This window comes from Spea bombifrons, chromosome 4 (genome assembly GCF_027358695.1).
Source record: "Spea bombifrons isolate aSpeBom1 chromosome 4, aSpeBom1.2.pri, whole genome shotgun sequence".
Lineage (NCBI taxonomy): Eukaryota > Metazoa > Chordata > Amphibia > Anura > Pelobatidae > Spea > Spea bombifrons.
Genome location: NC_071090.1, coordinates 111758473 through 111775142, shown reverse-complemented (window position 1 = coordinate 111775142; position 16670 = coordinate 111758473). Strand labels below are relative to the sequence as shown.

At 52.1% G+C, this 16670-nt stretch overlaps 1 protein-coding gene across 1 annotated transcript; it reads right to left on the bottom strand.

Moving 5' to 3' along the window:
* Positions 1-2605: 2605 nt before the first annotated feature.
* LOC128490457 (procollagen C-endopeptidase enhancer 2-like) lies at positions 2606-16460 on the bottom strand. The gene is made up of 9 exons (XM_053462334.1): positions 16316-16460; positions 6910-7018; positions 6223-6481; positions 5838-5962; positions 5588-5724; positions 4571-4917; positions 4381-4506; positions 3694-3867; positions 2606-2743 (listed from the first exon to the last, which is right to left on the bottom strand). The coding sequence occupies exons 1-9, from the start codon at positions 16399-16401 to the stop codon at positions 2613-2615; spliced, it is 1494 nt and encodes a 497-aa protein (XP_053318309.1). The 5' UTR covers positions 16402-16460; the 3' UTR covers positions 2606-2612.
* Between the last annotated feature and the right edge of the window lie 210 nt (positions 16461-16670).

Genomic DNA, 16670 nt, shown 5'->3' with positions numbered 1-16670 from the left:
GTACAGCGTTACCCCGATACCCGGGGGCAGAATGTACAGCGTTACCCCGATACCCGGGGGCAGAATGTACAGCGTTACCCCGATACCCGGGGGCAGAATGTACAGCGTTACCCCGGGGGCAGAATGTACAGCGTTACCCCAATACCCGGGGGCAGAATGTACAGCGTTACCCCGATACCCGGGTGGCAGAATGTACAGCGTTACCCCGATACCCGGGGGGGCAGAATGTACAGCGTTACCCCGATACCCGGGGGCAGAATGTACAGCGTTACCCCGATACCCGGGGGGCAGAATGTACAGCGTTACCCCGATACCCGGGGGCAGAATGTACAGCGTTACCCCGATACCCGGGGGCAGAATGTACAGCGTTACCCCGATACCCGGGGACAGAATGTACAGCGTTACCCCGATATCCGGGGGCAGAATGTACAGCGTTACCCCGATACCCGGGGGGCAGAATGTACAGCGTTACCCCGATACCCGGGGGCAGAATGTACAGCTTTACCCCGATATCCGGGGGCAGAATGTACAGCGTTACCCCTTTAGCCGGGGGCAGAATGTACAGCGTTACCCCAATACCCGGGGGCAGAATGTACAGCGTTACCCCGATACCCAGGGGCAGAATGTACAGCGTTACCCCGATACCGGGGGGGCAGAATGTACTGAGGAAAGTGACATCATCAGTGACGCCAGAAACCTAAGGTGTAATCACACACCCCTCCACGTCACCGCCAGGGTTCATGTGACCAGCCGTGACATCATAGCTTGGTGCACTCGCGATATATCGTGTTGCCCTGCAGCAGGGGTGGGTAACTGGGGGGAGCGAGGCCTCACTTTGTAACCCCATCTCGCCCGGATAGCGGCCCGGACCCCTTACCTGCAGCTTCCGCCATCATCAGCAGCTGCTTCCCTGACATACCCGCTGTATACACGATCTGATTGGTCGGAGCTCGCGTCCGTCAGATATCTTGCATGCTGATTCGGCGAGAATTAACCAATGAAAGTGGGATGTTCTGAGGAGGCGCGCCTCTTCCTTAACCCGATTCGCCGAGGTTTCGCGTACGAGCTGTCATACACAGAGCAACAAGGGGAATGGGTACACGCCTTCTTTGATCGCTGATTGGCTGTCTGTGTTGCCATTCATTCGTCGAAAGCATTTTTTTTTCTCTCGTATCCCGTCACGCAGCTGCCGCCCTTGAGGTACTGAGCGGAGGGGTATTTATTTACCCCGGGGGAGGATGTTACGTCACACCGAAAGAAATTCGGCCAATACATGACTTAGCCAAGAACTATACTATACCTGCCAAGGTAAAATCCATTATTCTTCTTCTAAATGCCCCATTCGCCCACAAATAGCCCCAGCCACGCCTCTAACCACACCCCTAAATCACATATGGGCCGTTATGTAATAACACCGAGTCCCGGATAATAGGATGAAATGTATTTCTCATTCCTCATTGGTCTGCTTCTCCTGTTGCCGTGTCACCAGAGAGGGCAGATCCGGATCAGTTACTTGGTTATAGCCCCCACAACCTGCAGGGGCAGTAATTTAAATTATATCTACCCCGGTAACGTGGCCAGAGGGCAGGCTGGTAACGCTAAGGCGAGTCATGGAGGACCGGTCTGGCACAGAGACACGTCTGGGGGGCGCTGGCTGATTTTGCCCCCACACACCAGGGCCACACACAGGGGGTATGTAACGCAGCCAGTGGGCGGGCGATGGCATGGTCGGGTCTTGGAGACCGGTGAGGGGGGGGCTGAGTCGGGTACTGCTCTCCCGAGGGGTTTTGGTCCTTGCGAGCTTCCGTACAGACTTTAGGTTGCCTCTGCATGGGTGGGATCTGGGAGGGGACTCGTAACTGCACAAAACTTCCCATAATGCCCTGTACTGGGCTGTCTGTGCCCATCTGCCAGATCTGGGTAAGCTTGTGTGGGTGGGGAGTGGGGCAGGAAGAGGCGTGGCTAAACACGGCTCCCACATCCTGATGAAAGAGCTCAGAAACCCAGGGAAGCAGAGCTTCACCCAGAGACTTCAGGTCAGACCCAGAGAGTTCTTAGGTATGCCAATCACGCCACCGTCCAATCCAAGGTCACGCCACCGTCCAATCCAAAGAGGAGACACAGACGGGGGGGTCAAAATATTTATTACATAAAAAAAGAGGGGGTGTTTGAGGAAACGGACAGGAAGTGGGTCAGGGACGGGATGGGGAAGGCGGTAAAGGGGTGGGGATGGCGATAAAAGGGTGGGGAATGGCAGTAAAGAGGTGGGGATGGCGGTTAAGATGTTGGTAATGGCGGTAAAGGGGTGGGGATGGCGGTAAAGGGGTGGGGAACGGTGGCAAAGGGGTGGGGAATGGTGGTAAAGGGGTGGGGAGTGCAACTCTTCTGCCTCCTGCACCGTGGTAAACGTCTCGCCAATGGAGGGCGGTTTACAGGACGGTGAGAGAAAGGAGAGGAAATATTACAGAAACAAATGATTCTCTCCTGCGATTAAATACGGATTTCACAAGGGACGTTCAGCCCGAGGACGTCACATGACCAGGCGCGGGGCCCTGCGGACGTCACATGACCAGGCACGAGGCCCCGCGGAGCCGGGCGGGGAGCCGGGTTCTTTAGCAGGGCTTCTTGGCGATGTTTGAAAGAATCTGATGTTGGGCTGCCTTGTAAGCGATGACAAAACTCTCCGGGCCGATGCGGCCTCTTCCCTCCTCATCCACCTCCCCCATGAACAGGTAATTCTGGCCTAGAGGCAAATATACTCAGCATCACTACATGCCACAGCGTATCGGCAACAGCGTATAGATACTCGGTATCATTGTACAGCGCGGGTATAGATACTCAGGGCGGGGGGGCGGATATAGATACCCAGCGCGGGGGCGGGTATAGATACTCAGCGCGGGGGCGGGTATAGATACCCAGCGCGGGGGCGGGTATAGATACTCAGCGCGGGGGTGGGTATAGATACTCATCGCGGGGGGCGGGTATAGATACTCATCGCGGGGGGCGGGTATAGATAGTCAGCGCGGGGGGCGGGTATATAGACACTCAGCGCGGGGGCGGGTATAGATACTCAGCACGGGGGGCGGGTATAGATACTCAGCGTGGGGGCGGGTATAGATACTCAGCGCGGGGGGCGGGTATAGATAGTCAGCGCGGGGGGCGGGTATATAGACACTCAGCGCGGGGGCGGGTATAGATACTCAGCGCGGGGGCGGGTATAGATACTCAGCGCGGGGGCGGGTATAGATACTCAGCGCGGGGGGCGGGTATAGATACTCAGCGCGGGGGGCGGGTATAGATACTCAGCGCGGGGGGCGGGTATAGATACTCAGCGCGGGGGGCGGGTATAGCTACTCTGCGCGGGGGCAGGTATAGATACTCAGCACGGGGGCGGGTATAGATACTCAGCGCTGGGGTAAGGGGGCGGGTATAGATTCTCAGCGCGGGGGCGGGTATAGATTCTCAGCGCGGGGGCGGGTATAGATACTCAGCGCGGGGGCGGGTATAGATACTCAGCGCGGGGGCGGGTATATAGACACTCAGCGCGGGGACGGGTATAGATACTCAGTGCGGGGGGCGGGTATAGATACTCAGCGCGGGGGCGGGTTTAGATACTCAGCGCGGGGGCGGGTATAGATACTCAGCGCGGGGGCGGGGGCGGGTACAGATACTCGGGGGTGGGGGTACACTCGCCTCTCTTGAGGATGGGGCAGCGGGGGCACTCGTTGATGACCCGGACGCTCATGCTCTTGCCGGCCTGCTGGATGCTGAGGTCTCCGGTTTTGTAGGTGTGGATGATGCCCACGGTGGCCACCAGTGTTTTTTCCACGTCTCCTTTCACCAGGGACTTCACGGTTCCCGCCAGCACTGCGGAGAGATCGTCCCCCCCCCAAGCACTTTAGATTGTAAGCTCTGCGGGATTCCTCGCTAAGCTTTCTGTGCAAAGCACAGTTGTTACTGCCATAGCAACCTGCTAATCGGACCATTCTATGGGTTGCTATGGCGATAAGACCCCTTTCTTGAGAATTATCAAATTTAAAGCTTTGCCCTAAAGTCACTTTTACATTTACCCCCCGACTGTAACCATGGTGATGGCAATGACCCCGCCTGCGCCCGCTTGGGGTCTCACTGCACCATGTGAATAATTAGTAAGTGGAAATATTTAATTAGCGGGAAGGAAATAATGAGTGGGTGAAATAAATTCATTGGTGGATGGGTATAATTAGCACGTGGGCGGGAATAATTAGCGGGTAAAAATAATTAATTAGTGGATGAAAATAATTAGCGGGGGGGGTGGGATATTCATTAGACGGCTGCTCGTTAAGCTGCTCCGGGGTGGAATGTGACGACTGGTTGCCGTGGCGCCCAGCAGCTGCTCACCGAACTGGTTGGCGCAGTAATGGCTGCTCAGCGTCCCCGTCTTGCGGCATTTCTCGGGGCATTTCCCGCGGGATCCGGAGCCTAAAACGACATTCGTTGGGTGGTGAGAAAGGCGGAGCCTGCGCGCTGACCCCCGGGAGCCCCTCTTTCTTTGATTGGGGGCATGTTTGGCCCTCGTGGCCCCCGGTACCTGTTGCAGTGGGGGCGGCTGTCGTGGCCGCTCTGGTTGGCTTGGGTTTCCGGGTGGGCTTGGCTGTGGCTTCTGTAGCCGGCGCGGCCGTGGCTTTGAGGGTGGGCTTGGGGGTGGCGTTCGGGGTGAGTTTTGGTTTCGGGGTGAGTTTTGGTTTCGGGGGCTGCCGGGTACCCAGCGGGCGCTTGGAGTCGGGAACGCTGGCAGAGGTGGGCTTGGTTCCTGGGGGCACTTTGGGCACCTCAGACGCGTCCTTCATCCTGTAGGTGACTTCGAATCCGTCCCCCGTCACGCTGGGATCCGACACGAACTGCACCAGCATCTCGTTAGAGTCCGAGTATATCGCCCTACCAACGAGACATAACGATATTACACGTATATCGCCGCCATATACCGCAGCGCTGTACAATCTGTTATTATATATCGCCGCCATATACCACAGCGCGGTACAATCTGTTATTATATATATCGCCGCCATATACCGCAGCGCTGTACAATCTGTTATTATATATATCGCCGCCATATACCGCAGCGCTGTACAATCCGTTATTATATACGTCGCCGCCATATACCCCAGCGCTGTACAATGTGTTATATATATATATATATATATATATATATATATATCGCCGCCATATACCGCAGCGCTGTACAATCTGTTATTATATATATCGCCGCTATATACCGCAGCGCTGTACAATGTGTTTTATATATATATATATCGCCGCCATATACCGCAGCGCTGTACAATCCGTTATTATATACGTCGCCGCCATATACCCCAGCGCTGTACAATGTGTTATATATATATATATATATATATATCGCCACCATATACCGCAGCGCTGTACAATCTGTTATTATATATATACATATATATATATCGCCGCCATATACCCCAGCGCTGTACAATGTGTTATATATATATATATATATCGCCGTCATACTCTGCAGCGCTGTACAATCTGTTATATATATATATATCGCGGGCGGGGCAGTAGGGCCGGCCGCACTCACTTGGGGGGGGTGTCCCCGCAGTATTTCCCGATGAGATGGTTGCTGTCCGTCTGTCCTCCGTTGAACACGGCCAGGTAGTCGTACCGGCAGTAACCGTCGCCCTCCACGTCAAACTTACCGAACGACAACTCGATCACCTACCGGGGCAAAGAGCACGCCGGTTACCGGGGCGTCTCACACACACACAGGGGGTATTCCTGTAACGATAGGGCCCCCCTCTGGTGGGGTAAGAGATTATTCCGCCCCTTACCTTCTCCTGGGGGGCTATGATGTGCCAGGAACAGCTGATGCCGCTCGGGTAATTGTTCTCCGGCCAGTTGGGGGAACTGAACGACCCCTGCGGCTTCTCCAGTGTCCCCCCGCAGCGCTGACTGTCTGCAACACAGAGACCCCGTTCACTGCCCCGCCTGCTAATACCCCGCGGGGGGCAGACTCCCAGCACCCTGCATTACCCTGCATCACCCTGCAGGGGGCAGACTCCCAACGTCACCCCGCATTACCCTGCATCACCCCGCGGGGGGGGGCAGACTCCCAGCGCCCCGCCTCACCCCGTGGGGGGCAGACTCCCAGCACCCCGCCTCACCCCGCAGGGGGCAGACTCCCAGCGCCCCTCGTCGCCCCGCATGCCTTCTTACCGGAGACCTGTGCGGACGCAGCGCTGTACCAAACCAGGAACCCGCGGCCGGCGTTCTCCTCGTCTGTTACCATCTCCAGCATCATATTGGGCCCCGTGGACACGAGGGCCCCCGGGCGGAACGTCCCGCACACGCGTGCCAGCTGCTGCGAGCCCCGGCTCAGCCCGTTATACACGCTGAGGTAGTCGTAGCGACAGCCTGGGTCGGCTTCGATGTCAAGCAGGCGGAATGTAAGCACCACGACGTGGCCCTCGGGGACCTGGCACAACATAGAATACGATCATCGGCACGGTCCCGCAAGACCCCCAAACATTAACCCTTTAATACCCCGTCACACAGACCCCACCGCAGTGACTCGCTGACGCTGGCAACCGAATGGCTCTAATAACGGTCGTTATGGAAACCGTGACTGGTCAGGAGGTAAAGATATTCTGAACGGAGTCACCTGTATTCAAGCAGGGATTCCAGCTGTGATGTAGCAGGGAGAAAAGAGCCAATCAGGATCCTCGGATGTCATTAAACCAGAGTCGTCTCCGGACTGTGTGAGCCCAGAATCTGCCCCGAGACTGAGGTAAATACGTATCCCGGGGTAATTTCCCGGGTACGATCCCTTCCTGCCCCCGACGTGGACGCTCCCTTCATCCCTCCTCGCTCCCCACCGTCCACGCATCATTGCTGTGTATTTACCGTTATGTTCCACACACATTTTTGGCTGTGGGGGTAGAAGTTGGGGAAGCCCTCGCTGGCGATGTACCCCGAATCCCCCACAATGTCTCCTCCGCAGTGAAAGACCGGCCTGCAATACCACAAACAGTCAACAAACGGTTAATAAACAATCCCCTCATCAAGATCTTTCTTCACAGAGTGGGTGAGGAAGAAGCGGAACGGCCTTCCAGCAGGTGAGGTAGAGGCTAGTACACCCGCATGGGATAGGAATATGACGCTCGTACCCATCAAACCTATCGGAAAAGAGGGGCATCTGAGGAGGAAAGAGGGACTGGCCAAACGGAGCGGGGACACTTGGTAGGTATGAGACATCTGTTGATTTTTTCTTGGCATGTTTTGGTTTTGTTGGCCGTATAATTCCCGTCCTGTATGTTATACGCAGACCCCGGGGCAGAGGGTCTGACACAGGGGCAGCGAGACCCCGAAAGCTAGTAGTCATTACTGCCCCGCTCACCCCCTCGTACCCCCCGCTTACCCCCTCGTACCCCCCGCTCACCCCCTCGTACCCCCCGCTCACCCCCTCGGGCCCTGACCTCTCCTTGTCTTATCCGTTGCTTCTGACCGGCCCCCCTATGGGCATCTCATTCCTGCACCTCTTGGTGTAACCCCCCCCCGTTTGTTGCCCCCTCGCCTCCCTCCGGGACCCCCCGTCTCCCCCGTCTCTGTTTCCGCAGAGAGCCCCTCGGCTTCCGTGGATAAATAATCGGCACACTGTGGGCTGTGTCCCCTCCACACAGGGCTTTTCATACAGGCCCCGGGCCCCCCCCCGGCGCGTTTTCACTTCCACATCTGAGGGTTGTCGGCATGGTAACAGGGGCCGTATTTACTAAATAACACAACAACGAGATTCTCTGTCCTCAGGGGCGGCGTGACGAAGATTTATTTACCCCGCTCGCCCTCAGAGTCACAGAAACCAAGATACCTGCCCGGCGTCCCAGGACTTGTCTTAGACTCGGGGGCCGTACGCCTGTCCCATGCGTGTTTAGATCCCCTATACCACTTCTGCTGGGAGGCTGTTCCCCTTATCTCCCACCCTCTCAGTAACAAAACCTTCCATGCCATCTTGGCCTCTCACCCTCTAGTGTTAGATTCTTGCCCACAGAGCTGACGCTCTAATACACAGAGAGAGGATAGAGTATATATAGAGGAGGGCGAGTAACCCGCAGAGCTGACGCTCTAATATACAGAGAGAGAGGATACAGTATATAGAGAGGAGGGGGAGTAACCCGCGGAGCTGACGCTCTAATATACAGAGAGAGAGGATACAGTATATAGAGAGGAGGGCGAGTAACCCGCAGAGCTGACGCTCTAATATACAGAGAGAGAGTACAGTATATAGAGAGGAGGGCGAGTAACCCGCAGAGCTGACGCTCTAATATACAGAGAGAGAGAGAGGATACAGTATATAGAGAGGAGGGCGAGTAACCCGCAGAGCTGACGCTCTAATATACAGAGAGAGAGAGGATACAGTATATAGAGAGGAGGGCGAGTAACCCGCAGAGCTGACGCTCTAATATACAGAGAGAGAGGATACAGTATATAGAGAGGAGGGCGAGTAACCCGCAGAGCTGACGCTCTAATATACAGAGAGAGAGAGGATACAGTATATAGAGAGGAGGGCGAGTAACCCGCGGAGCTGACGCTCTAATATACAGAGAGAGGATACAGTATATAGAGAGGAGGGGGAGTAACCCGCGGAGCTGACGCTCTAATATACAGAGAGAGGATACAGTATATAGAGAGGAGGGCGAGTAACCCGCAGAGCTGACGCTCTAATATACAGAGAGAGAGAGGATACAGTATATAGAGAGGAGGGCGAGTAACCCGCGGAGCTGACGCTCTAATATACAGAGAGAGGATACAGTATATAGAGAGGAGGGGGAGTAACCCGCGGAGCTGACGCTCTAATATACAGAGAGAGAGAGGATACAGTATATAGAGAGGAGGGCGAGTAACCCGCGGAGCTGACGCTCTAATATACAGAGAGAGAGAGGATACAGTATATAGAGAGGAGGGGGAGTAACCTGCGGAGCTGACGCTCTAATATACAGAGAGAGGATACAGTATATAGAGAGGAGGGCGAGTAACCCGCAGAGCTGACGCTCTAATATACAGAGAGAGAGAGGATACAGTATATAGAGAGGAGGGAGAGTAACCCGCGGAGCTGACGCTCTAATATACAGAGAGAGAGAGAGAGTACAGTATATAGAGAGGAGGGGGAGTAACCTGCGGAGCTGACGCTCTAATATACAGAGAGAGGATACAGTATATAGAGAGGAGGGCGAGTAACCCGCAGAGCTGACGCTCTAATATACAGAGAGAGAGAGAGTACAGTATATAGAGAGGAGGGGGAGTAACCCGCGGAGCTGACGCTCTAATATACAGAGAGAGAGAGAGAGGATACAGTATATAGAGAGGAGGGCGAGTAACCCGCAGAGCTGACGCTCTAATATACAGAGAGAGAGAGGATACAGTATATAGAGAGGAGGGGGAGTAACCCGCGGAGCTGACGCTCTAATATACAGAGAGAGAGGATACAGTATATAGAGAGGAGGGCGAGTAACCCGCGGAGCTGACGCTCTCATATACAGAGAGAGAGAGGATACAGTATATAGAGAGTTGAGATCGCAGAGCTGACGCTCTAATATACAGAGAGAGAGAGAGAGAGAGAGAGAGGATACAGTACATAGAGAGTTGAGATCGCAGAGCTGACGCTCTAATATACAGAGAGAGAGAGGATACAGTATATAGAGAGTTGAGATCGCAGAGCTGACGCTCTAATATACAGAGAGAGAGAGGATACAGTATATAGAGAGTTGAGATCGCAGAGCTGACGCTCTAATATACAGAGAGAGAGGATACAGTATATAGAGAGTTGAGATCGCAGAGCTGACGCTCTAATATACAGAGAGAGAGGATACAGTATATAGAGAGTTGAGATCGCAGAGCTGACGCTCTAATATACAGAGAGAGAGAGGATACAGTATATAGAGAGTTGAGATCGCAGAGCTGACGCTCTAATATACAGAGAGAGAGAGGATACAGTATATAGAGAGTTGAGATCGCAGAGCTGACGCTCTAATATACAGAGAGAGAGAGGATACAGTATATAGAGAGGAGGGCGAGTAACCCGCGGAGCTGACGCTCTAATATACAGAGAGAGAGGATACAGTATATAGAGAGTTGAGATCGCAGAGCTGACGCTCTAATATACAGAGAGAGAGAGAGGATACAGTATATAGAGAGGAGGGCGAGTAACCCGCAGAGCTGACGCTCTAATATACAGAGAGAGAGAGGATACAGTATATAGAGAGGAGGGAGAGTAACCCGCGGAGCTGACGCTCTAATATACAGAGAGAGAGAGGATACAGTATATAGAGAGGAGGGCGAGTAACCCGCAGAGCTGACGCTCTAATATACAGAGAGAGAGGATACAGTATATAGAGAGGAGGGCGAGTAACCCGCGGAGCTGACGCTCTAATATACAGAGAGAGAGAGGATACAGTATATAGAGAGGGGGGCGAGTAACCCGCAGAGCTGACGCTCTAATATACAGAGAGAGAGAGTACAGTATATAGAGAGTTGAGATCGCAGAGCTGACGCTCTAATATACAGAGAGAGAGAGGATACAGTATATAGAGAGGAGGGGGAGTAACCCGCGGAGCTGACGCTCTAATATACAGAGAGAGAGAGGATACAGTATATAGAGAGTTGAGATCGCAGAGCTGACGCGCTAATATACAGAGAGAGAGAGAGGATACAGTATATAGAGAGGAGGGCGAGTAACCCGCAGAGCTGACGCTCTAATATACAGAGAGAGAGAGGATACAGTATATAGAGAGGAGGGGGAGTAACCCGCGGAGCTGACGCTCTAATATACAGAGAGAGAGGATACAGTATATAGAGAGGAGGGCGAGTAACCTGCGGAGCTGACGCTCTAATATACAGAGAGAGAGAGGATACAGTATATAGAGAGGAGGGCGAGTAACCCGCGGAGCTGACGCTCTAATATACAGAGAGAGAGAGGATACAGTATATAGAGAGGAGGGGGAGTAACCCGCGGAGCTGACGCTCTAATATACAGAGAGAGAGAGGATACAGTATATAGAGAGTTGAGATCGCAGAGCTGACGCTCTAATATACAGAGAGAGAGAGAGGATACAGTATATAGAGAGGAGGGCGAGTAACCCGCAGAGCTGACGCTCTAATATACAGAGAGAGAGAGGATACAGTATATAGAGAGGAGGGCGAGTAACCCGCGGAGCTGACGCTCTAATATACAGAGAGAGAGAGGATACAGTATATAGAGAGGAGGGGGAGTAACCTGCGGAGCTGACGCTCTAATATACAGAGAGAGAGAGGATACAGTATATAGAGAGGAGGGCGAGTAACCCGCAGAGCTGACGCTCTAATATACAGAGAGAGAGAGGATACAGTATATAGAGAGGAGGGCGAGTAACCCGCAGAGCTGACGCTCTAATATACAGAGAGAGAGGATACAGTATATAGAGAGGAGGGCGAGTAACCCGCAGAGCTGACGCTCTAATATACAGAGAGAGAGAGGATACAGTATATAGAGAGGAGGGCGAGTAACCCGCAGAGCTGACGCTCTAATATACAGAGAGAGAGGATACAGTATATAGAGAGGAGGGCGAGTAACCCGCGGAGCTGACGCTCTAATATACAGAGAGAGAGAGGATACAGTATATAGAGAGGGGGGCGAGTAACCCGCAGAGCTGACGCTCTAATATACAGAGAGAGAGAGTACAGTATATAGAGAGTTGAGATCGCAGAGCTGACGCTCTAATATACAGAGAGAGAGAGGATACAGTATATAGAGAGGAGGGGGAGTAACCCGCGGAGCTGACGCTCTAATATACAGAGAGAGAGAGGATACAGTATATAGAGAGTTGAGATCGCAGAGCTGACGCGCTAATATACAGAGAGAGAGAGAGGATACAGTATATAGAGAGGAGGGCGAGTAACCCGCAGAGCTGACGCTCTAATATACAGAGAGAGAGAGGATACAGTATATAGAGAGGAGGGGGAGTAACCCGCGGAGCTGACGCTCTAATATACAGAGAGAGAGGATACAGTATATAGAGAGGAGGGCGAGTAACCTGCGGAGCTGACGCTCTAATATACAGAGAGAGAGAGGATACAGTATATAGAGAGGAGGGCGAGTAACCCGCGGAGCTGACGCTCTAATATACAGAGAGAGAGAGGATACAGTATATAGAGAGGAGGGGGAGTAACCCGCGGAGCTGACGCTCTAATATACAGAGAGAGAGAGGATACAGTATATAGAGAGTTGAGATCGCAGAGCTGACGCTCTAATATACAGAGAGAGAGAGAGGATACAGTATATAGAGAGGAGGGCGAGTAACCCGCAGAGCTGACGCTCTAATATACAGAGAGAGAGAGGATACAGTATATAGAGAGGAGGGCGAGTAACCCGCGGAGCTGACGCTCTAATATACAGAGAGAGAGAGGATACAGTATATAGAGAGGAGGGGGAGTAACCTGCGGAGCTGACGCTCTAATATACAGAGAGAGGATACAGTATATAGAGAGGAGGGCGAGTAACCCGCAGAGCTGACGCTCTAATATACAGAGAGAGAGAGGATACAGTATATAGAGAGGAGGGAGAGTAACCCGCGGAGCTGACGCTCTAATATACAGAGAGAGAGAGAGAGTACAGTATATAGAGAGGAGGGGGAGTAACCTGCGGAGCTGACGCTCTAATATACAGAGAGAGGATACAGTATATAGAGAGGAGGGCGAGTAACCCGCAGAGCTGACGCTCTAATATACAGAGAGAGAGAGGATACAGTATATAGAGAGGAGGGGGAGTAACCCGCAGAGCTGGCGCTCTAATATACAGAGAGAGAGAGTACAGTATATAGAGAGGAGGGGGAGTAACCTGCGGAGCTGACGCTCTAATATACAGAGAGAGGATACAGTATATAGAGAGGAGGGCGAGTAACCCGCAGAGCTGACGCTCTAATATACAGAGAGAGAGAGAGTACAGTATATAGAGAGGAGGGGGAGTAACCCGCGGAGCTGACGCTCTAATATACAGAGAGAGAGAGAGAGGATACAGTATATAGAGAGGAGGGCGAGTAACCCGCAGAGCTGACGCTCTAATATACAGAGAGAGAGAGGATACAGTATATAGAGAGGAGGGGGAGTAACCCGCGGAGCTGACGCTCTAATATACAGAGAGAGAGGATACAGTATATAGAGAGGAGGGCGAGTAACCCGCGGAGCTGACGCTCTCATATACAGAGAGAGAGAGGATACAGTATATAGAGAGTTGAGATCGCAGAGCTGACGCTCTAATATACAGAGAGAGAGAGAGAGAGAGAGAGAGGATACAGTACATAGAGAGTTGAGATCGCAGAGCTGACGCTCTAATATACAGAGAGAGAGAGGATACAGTATATAGAGAGTTGAGATCGCAGAGCTGACGCTCTAATATACAGAGAGAGAGAGGATACAGTATATAGAGAGTTGAGATCGCAGAGCTGACGCTCTAATATACAGAGAGAGAGGATACAGTATATAGAGAGTTGAGATCGCAGAGCTGACGCTCTAATATACAGAGAGAGAGGATACAGTATATAGAGAGTTGAGATCGCAGAGCTGACGCTCTAATATACAGAGAGAGAGAGGATACAGTATATAGAGAGTTGAGATCGCAGAGCTGACGCTCTAATATACAGAGAGAGAGAGGATACAGTATATAGAGAGTTGAGATCGCAGAGCTGACGCTCTAATATACAGAGAGAGAGAGGATACAGTATATAGAGAGGAGGGCGAGTAACCCGCGGAGCTGACGCTCTAATATACAGAGAGAGAGGATACAGTATATAGAGAGTTGAGATCGCAGAGCTGACGCTCTAATATACAGAGAGAGAGAGGATACAGTATATAGAGAGGAGGGCGAGTAACCCGCGGAGCTGACGCTCTAATATACAGAGAGAGAGAGGATACAGTATATAGAGAGGGGGGCGAGTAACCCGCAGAGCTGACGCTCTAATATACAGAGAGAGAGAGGATACAGTATATAGAGAGGAGGGCGAGTAACCCGCAGAGCTGACGCTCTAATATACAGAGAGAGAGAGGATACAGTATATAGAGAGTTGAGATCGCAGAGCTGACGCTCTAATATACAGAGAGAGAGAGGATACAGTATATAGAGAGGAGGGGGAGTAACCCGCGGAGCTGACGCTCTAATATACAGAGAGAGAGAGGATACAGTATATAGAGAGTTGAGATCGCAGAGCTGACGCGCTAATATACAGAGAGAGAGAGAGGATACAGTATATAGAGAGGAGGGCGAGTAACCCGCAGAGCTGACGCTCTAATATACAGAGAGAGAGAGGATACAGTATATAGAGAGGAGGGGGAGTAACCCGCGGAGCTGACGCTCTAATATACAGAGAGAGAGGATACAGTATATAGAGAGGAGGGCGAGTAACCTGCGGAGCTGACGCTCTAATATACAGAGAGAGAGAGGATACAGTATATAGAGAGGAGGGCGAGTAACCCGCGGAGCTGACGCTCTAATATACAGAGAGAGAGAGGATACAGTATATAGAGAGGAGGGGGAGTAACCCGCGGAGCTGACGCTCTAATATACAGAGAGAGAGAGGATACAGTATATAGAGAGTTGAGATCGCAGAGCTGACGCTCTAATATACAGAGAGAGAGAGAGGATACAGTATATAGAGAGGAGGGCGAGTAACCCGCAGAGCTGACGCTCTAATATACAGAGAGAGAGAGAGAGAGGATACAGTATATAGAGAGGAGGGCGAGTAACCCGCGGAGCTGACGCTCTAATATACAGAGAGAGAGGATACAGTATATAGAGAGGAGGGCGAGTAACCCGCAGAGCTGACGCTCTAATATACAGAGAGAGAGAGGATACAGTATATAGAGAGTTGAGATCGCAGAGCTGACGCTCTAATATACAGAGAGAGAGAGGATACAGTATATAGAGAGTTGAGATCGCAGAGCTGACGCTCTAATATACAGAGAGAGAGAGGATACAGTATATAGAGAGTTGAGATCGCAGAGCTGACGCTCTAACGTGTGGTTTTAGGGGTATGACGCGTCCCTCCTGTGCCGGGGAGGTTTAGGAAACATCAGATACGGGGGAGAGGGGGGTTTATTGGGTGATTGAGGGGTAAATGGAAGTGGGGGGGCAGAGTTGGGCAATCGGATGCCACGGGGGCCGGAGATGTGAAGGAACAAAGTGTATGTAAACATTTACTCAGTGGCAGAGCGTAATGTCAGGGCCGGCGCGTGGCCCGCAGCCAATCAAATCAAACGATTCCCATTAACCCTTTAACAATAAAGCTGGAAGAGAGGCAGAGACCCCCGCGTGTACACAGTGCGAGTGCCCTGCGGGTACAGCGCCGAGATCATTGGGAGCTACAGCATGTAAAAAGATAATAATTCTGGTGCGAGCATCACCATAGCAACTAATGGCATTGTCCAATCTGGTTGCTGTGGTGATAAGACCGCGTTCCAGACTTTGTCATTGTCACTCGGGGGGTACATTAAGGGGAAACGTCCCCGGAGACCCGCGGCTCGGACGCATTATATTTTATCCTTGGTACAGGGCGTTTTCCCGGAATGGGTTATCAGGGACTGGCGGCAGCCTGTGGCAAATCCAGCATCATCCGATTCATTTCCTCCCCTAAACCAATCAACAACAATCGGGGGAAGTAACGTAATGGGGAGGAATAATCCTGCAGATCCCGAGAACTGGAAGTTAACATGACTGCCCCATGGGATAAACACAAGTGGGGGGTCCTAATACACTGGGGCGGAATAAACAGAGTGAAAGACCTTTTGCTTCTTACTAAATGAGGATAATTCTTTATCAATGAAACCAATATTTGATTTTTTTATTATTATTATAATTTTTTATTGTTTTTACATATTTTATAAGTTATATATTTTATATAAAATGTACCATTTCCTCTTATTTCAGGCGCAGGCTGTGCTGTACAATCTAGTTGCAGTACCCGGGGGGGGGCGCTATTTGCCCCTGTATGTAGCGCCGGACGCTGTGACCCACCGCTGGGGAGCAACGACTAATAAGACTGATAATTAACTAAAATTAACCCATTCAACCCGAGCGGCGGAAAACTGCAATTATTTGTTAACTAGTAATAAAAGTGTCTGGGGCCGGTGATGGACAGACAGACAGACGGCTCAAACCTCTCCTTGTGTAGGTAGATTGCGAGACCCTTTGATCTATACACAGGCATACACGGGGCTGCAGATCACACGCGTACACATATGAGTCTTACGACATACATGTAAAGCTCACGCACACTCTTAAGACACTTACCTGGTGTAGTTAGTTTGGGGGTCAGGGTTCTGCCCCCAGGAGACCCCCAAATACAGACAGAGGATGAGAAAGCGCGTGCAGCCCATGGTGTGTCGGAGAGACTGTGTGCGAACGGCTGGGACTGTTAGTGGGGGTGTGTGTGTGACTGTGCACGTGGATGAGTGTGTGCGAGTGGATGAGTGTGCGCGTGGATGAGTGTGTGCGCGTGGATGAGTGTGCGCGTGGACGAGTGCGTGAGCTGCTGGGGAAAGGGGTCTGGCGTGTCACAGGTAAGCGATGTATGTGTAGATGCAGCATGCGTGTGTACGGACCTGTGTTATATGTTATATGTGTGTACAGGCAGAGGGGGAAGGGG

Bases quoted from the DNA above. Each gene is read 5' to 3' on its own strand.
- LOC128490457 (XM_053462334.1), bottom strand. From the start codon at position 16,401: ATGGGCTGCACGCGCTTTCTCATCCTCTGTCTGTATTTGGGGGTCTCC. The intron at 7,019-16,315 runs GTAAGTGTCTTA...GTGGTATTGCAG, and splicing joins CCCCAAACTAACTACACCAG to GCCGGTCTTTCACTGCGGAG. The intron at 5,725-5,837 runs GTAAGGGGCGGA...TTGCCCCGGTAG, and splicing joins TCATAGCCCCCCAGGAGAAG to GTGATCGAGTTGTCGTTCGG.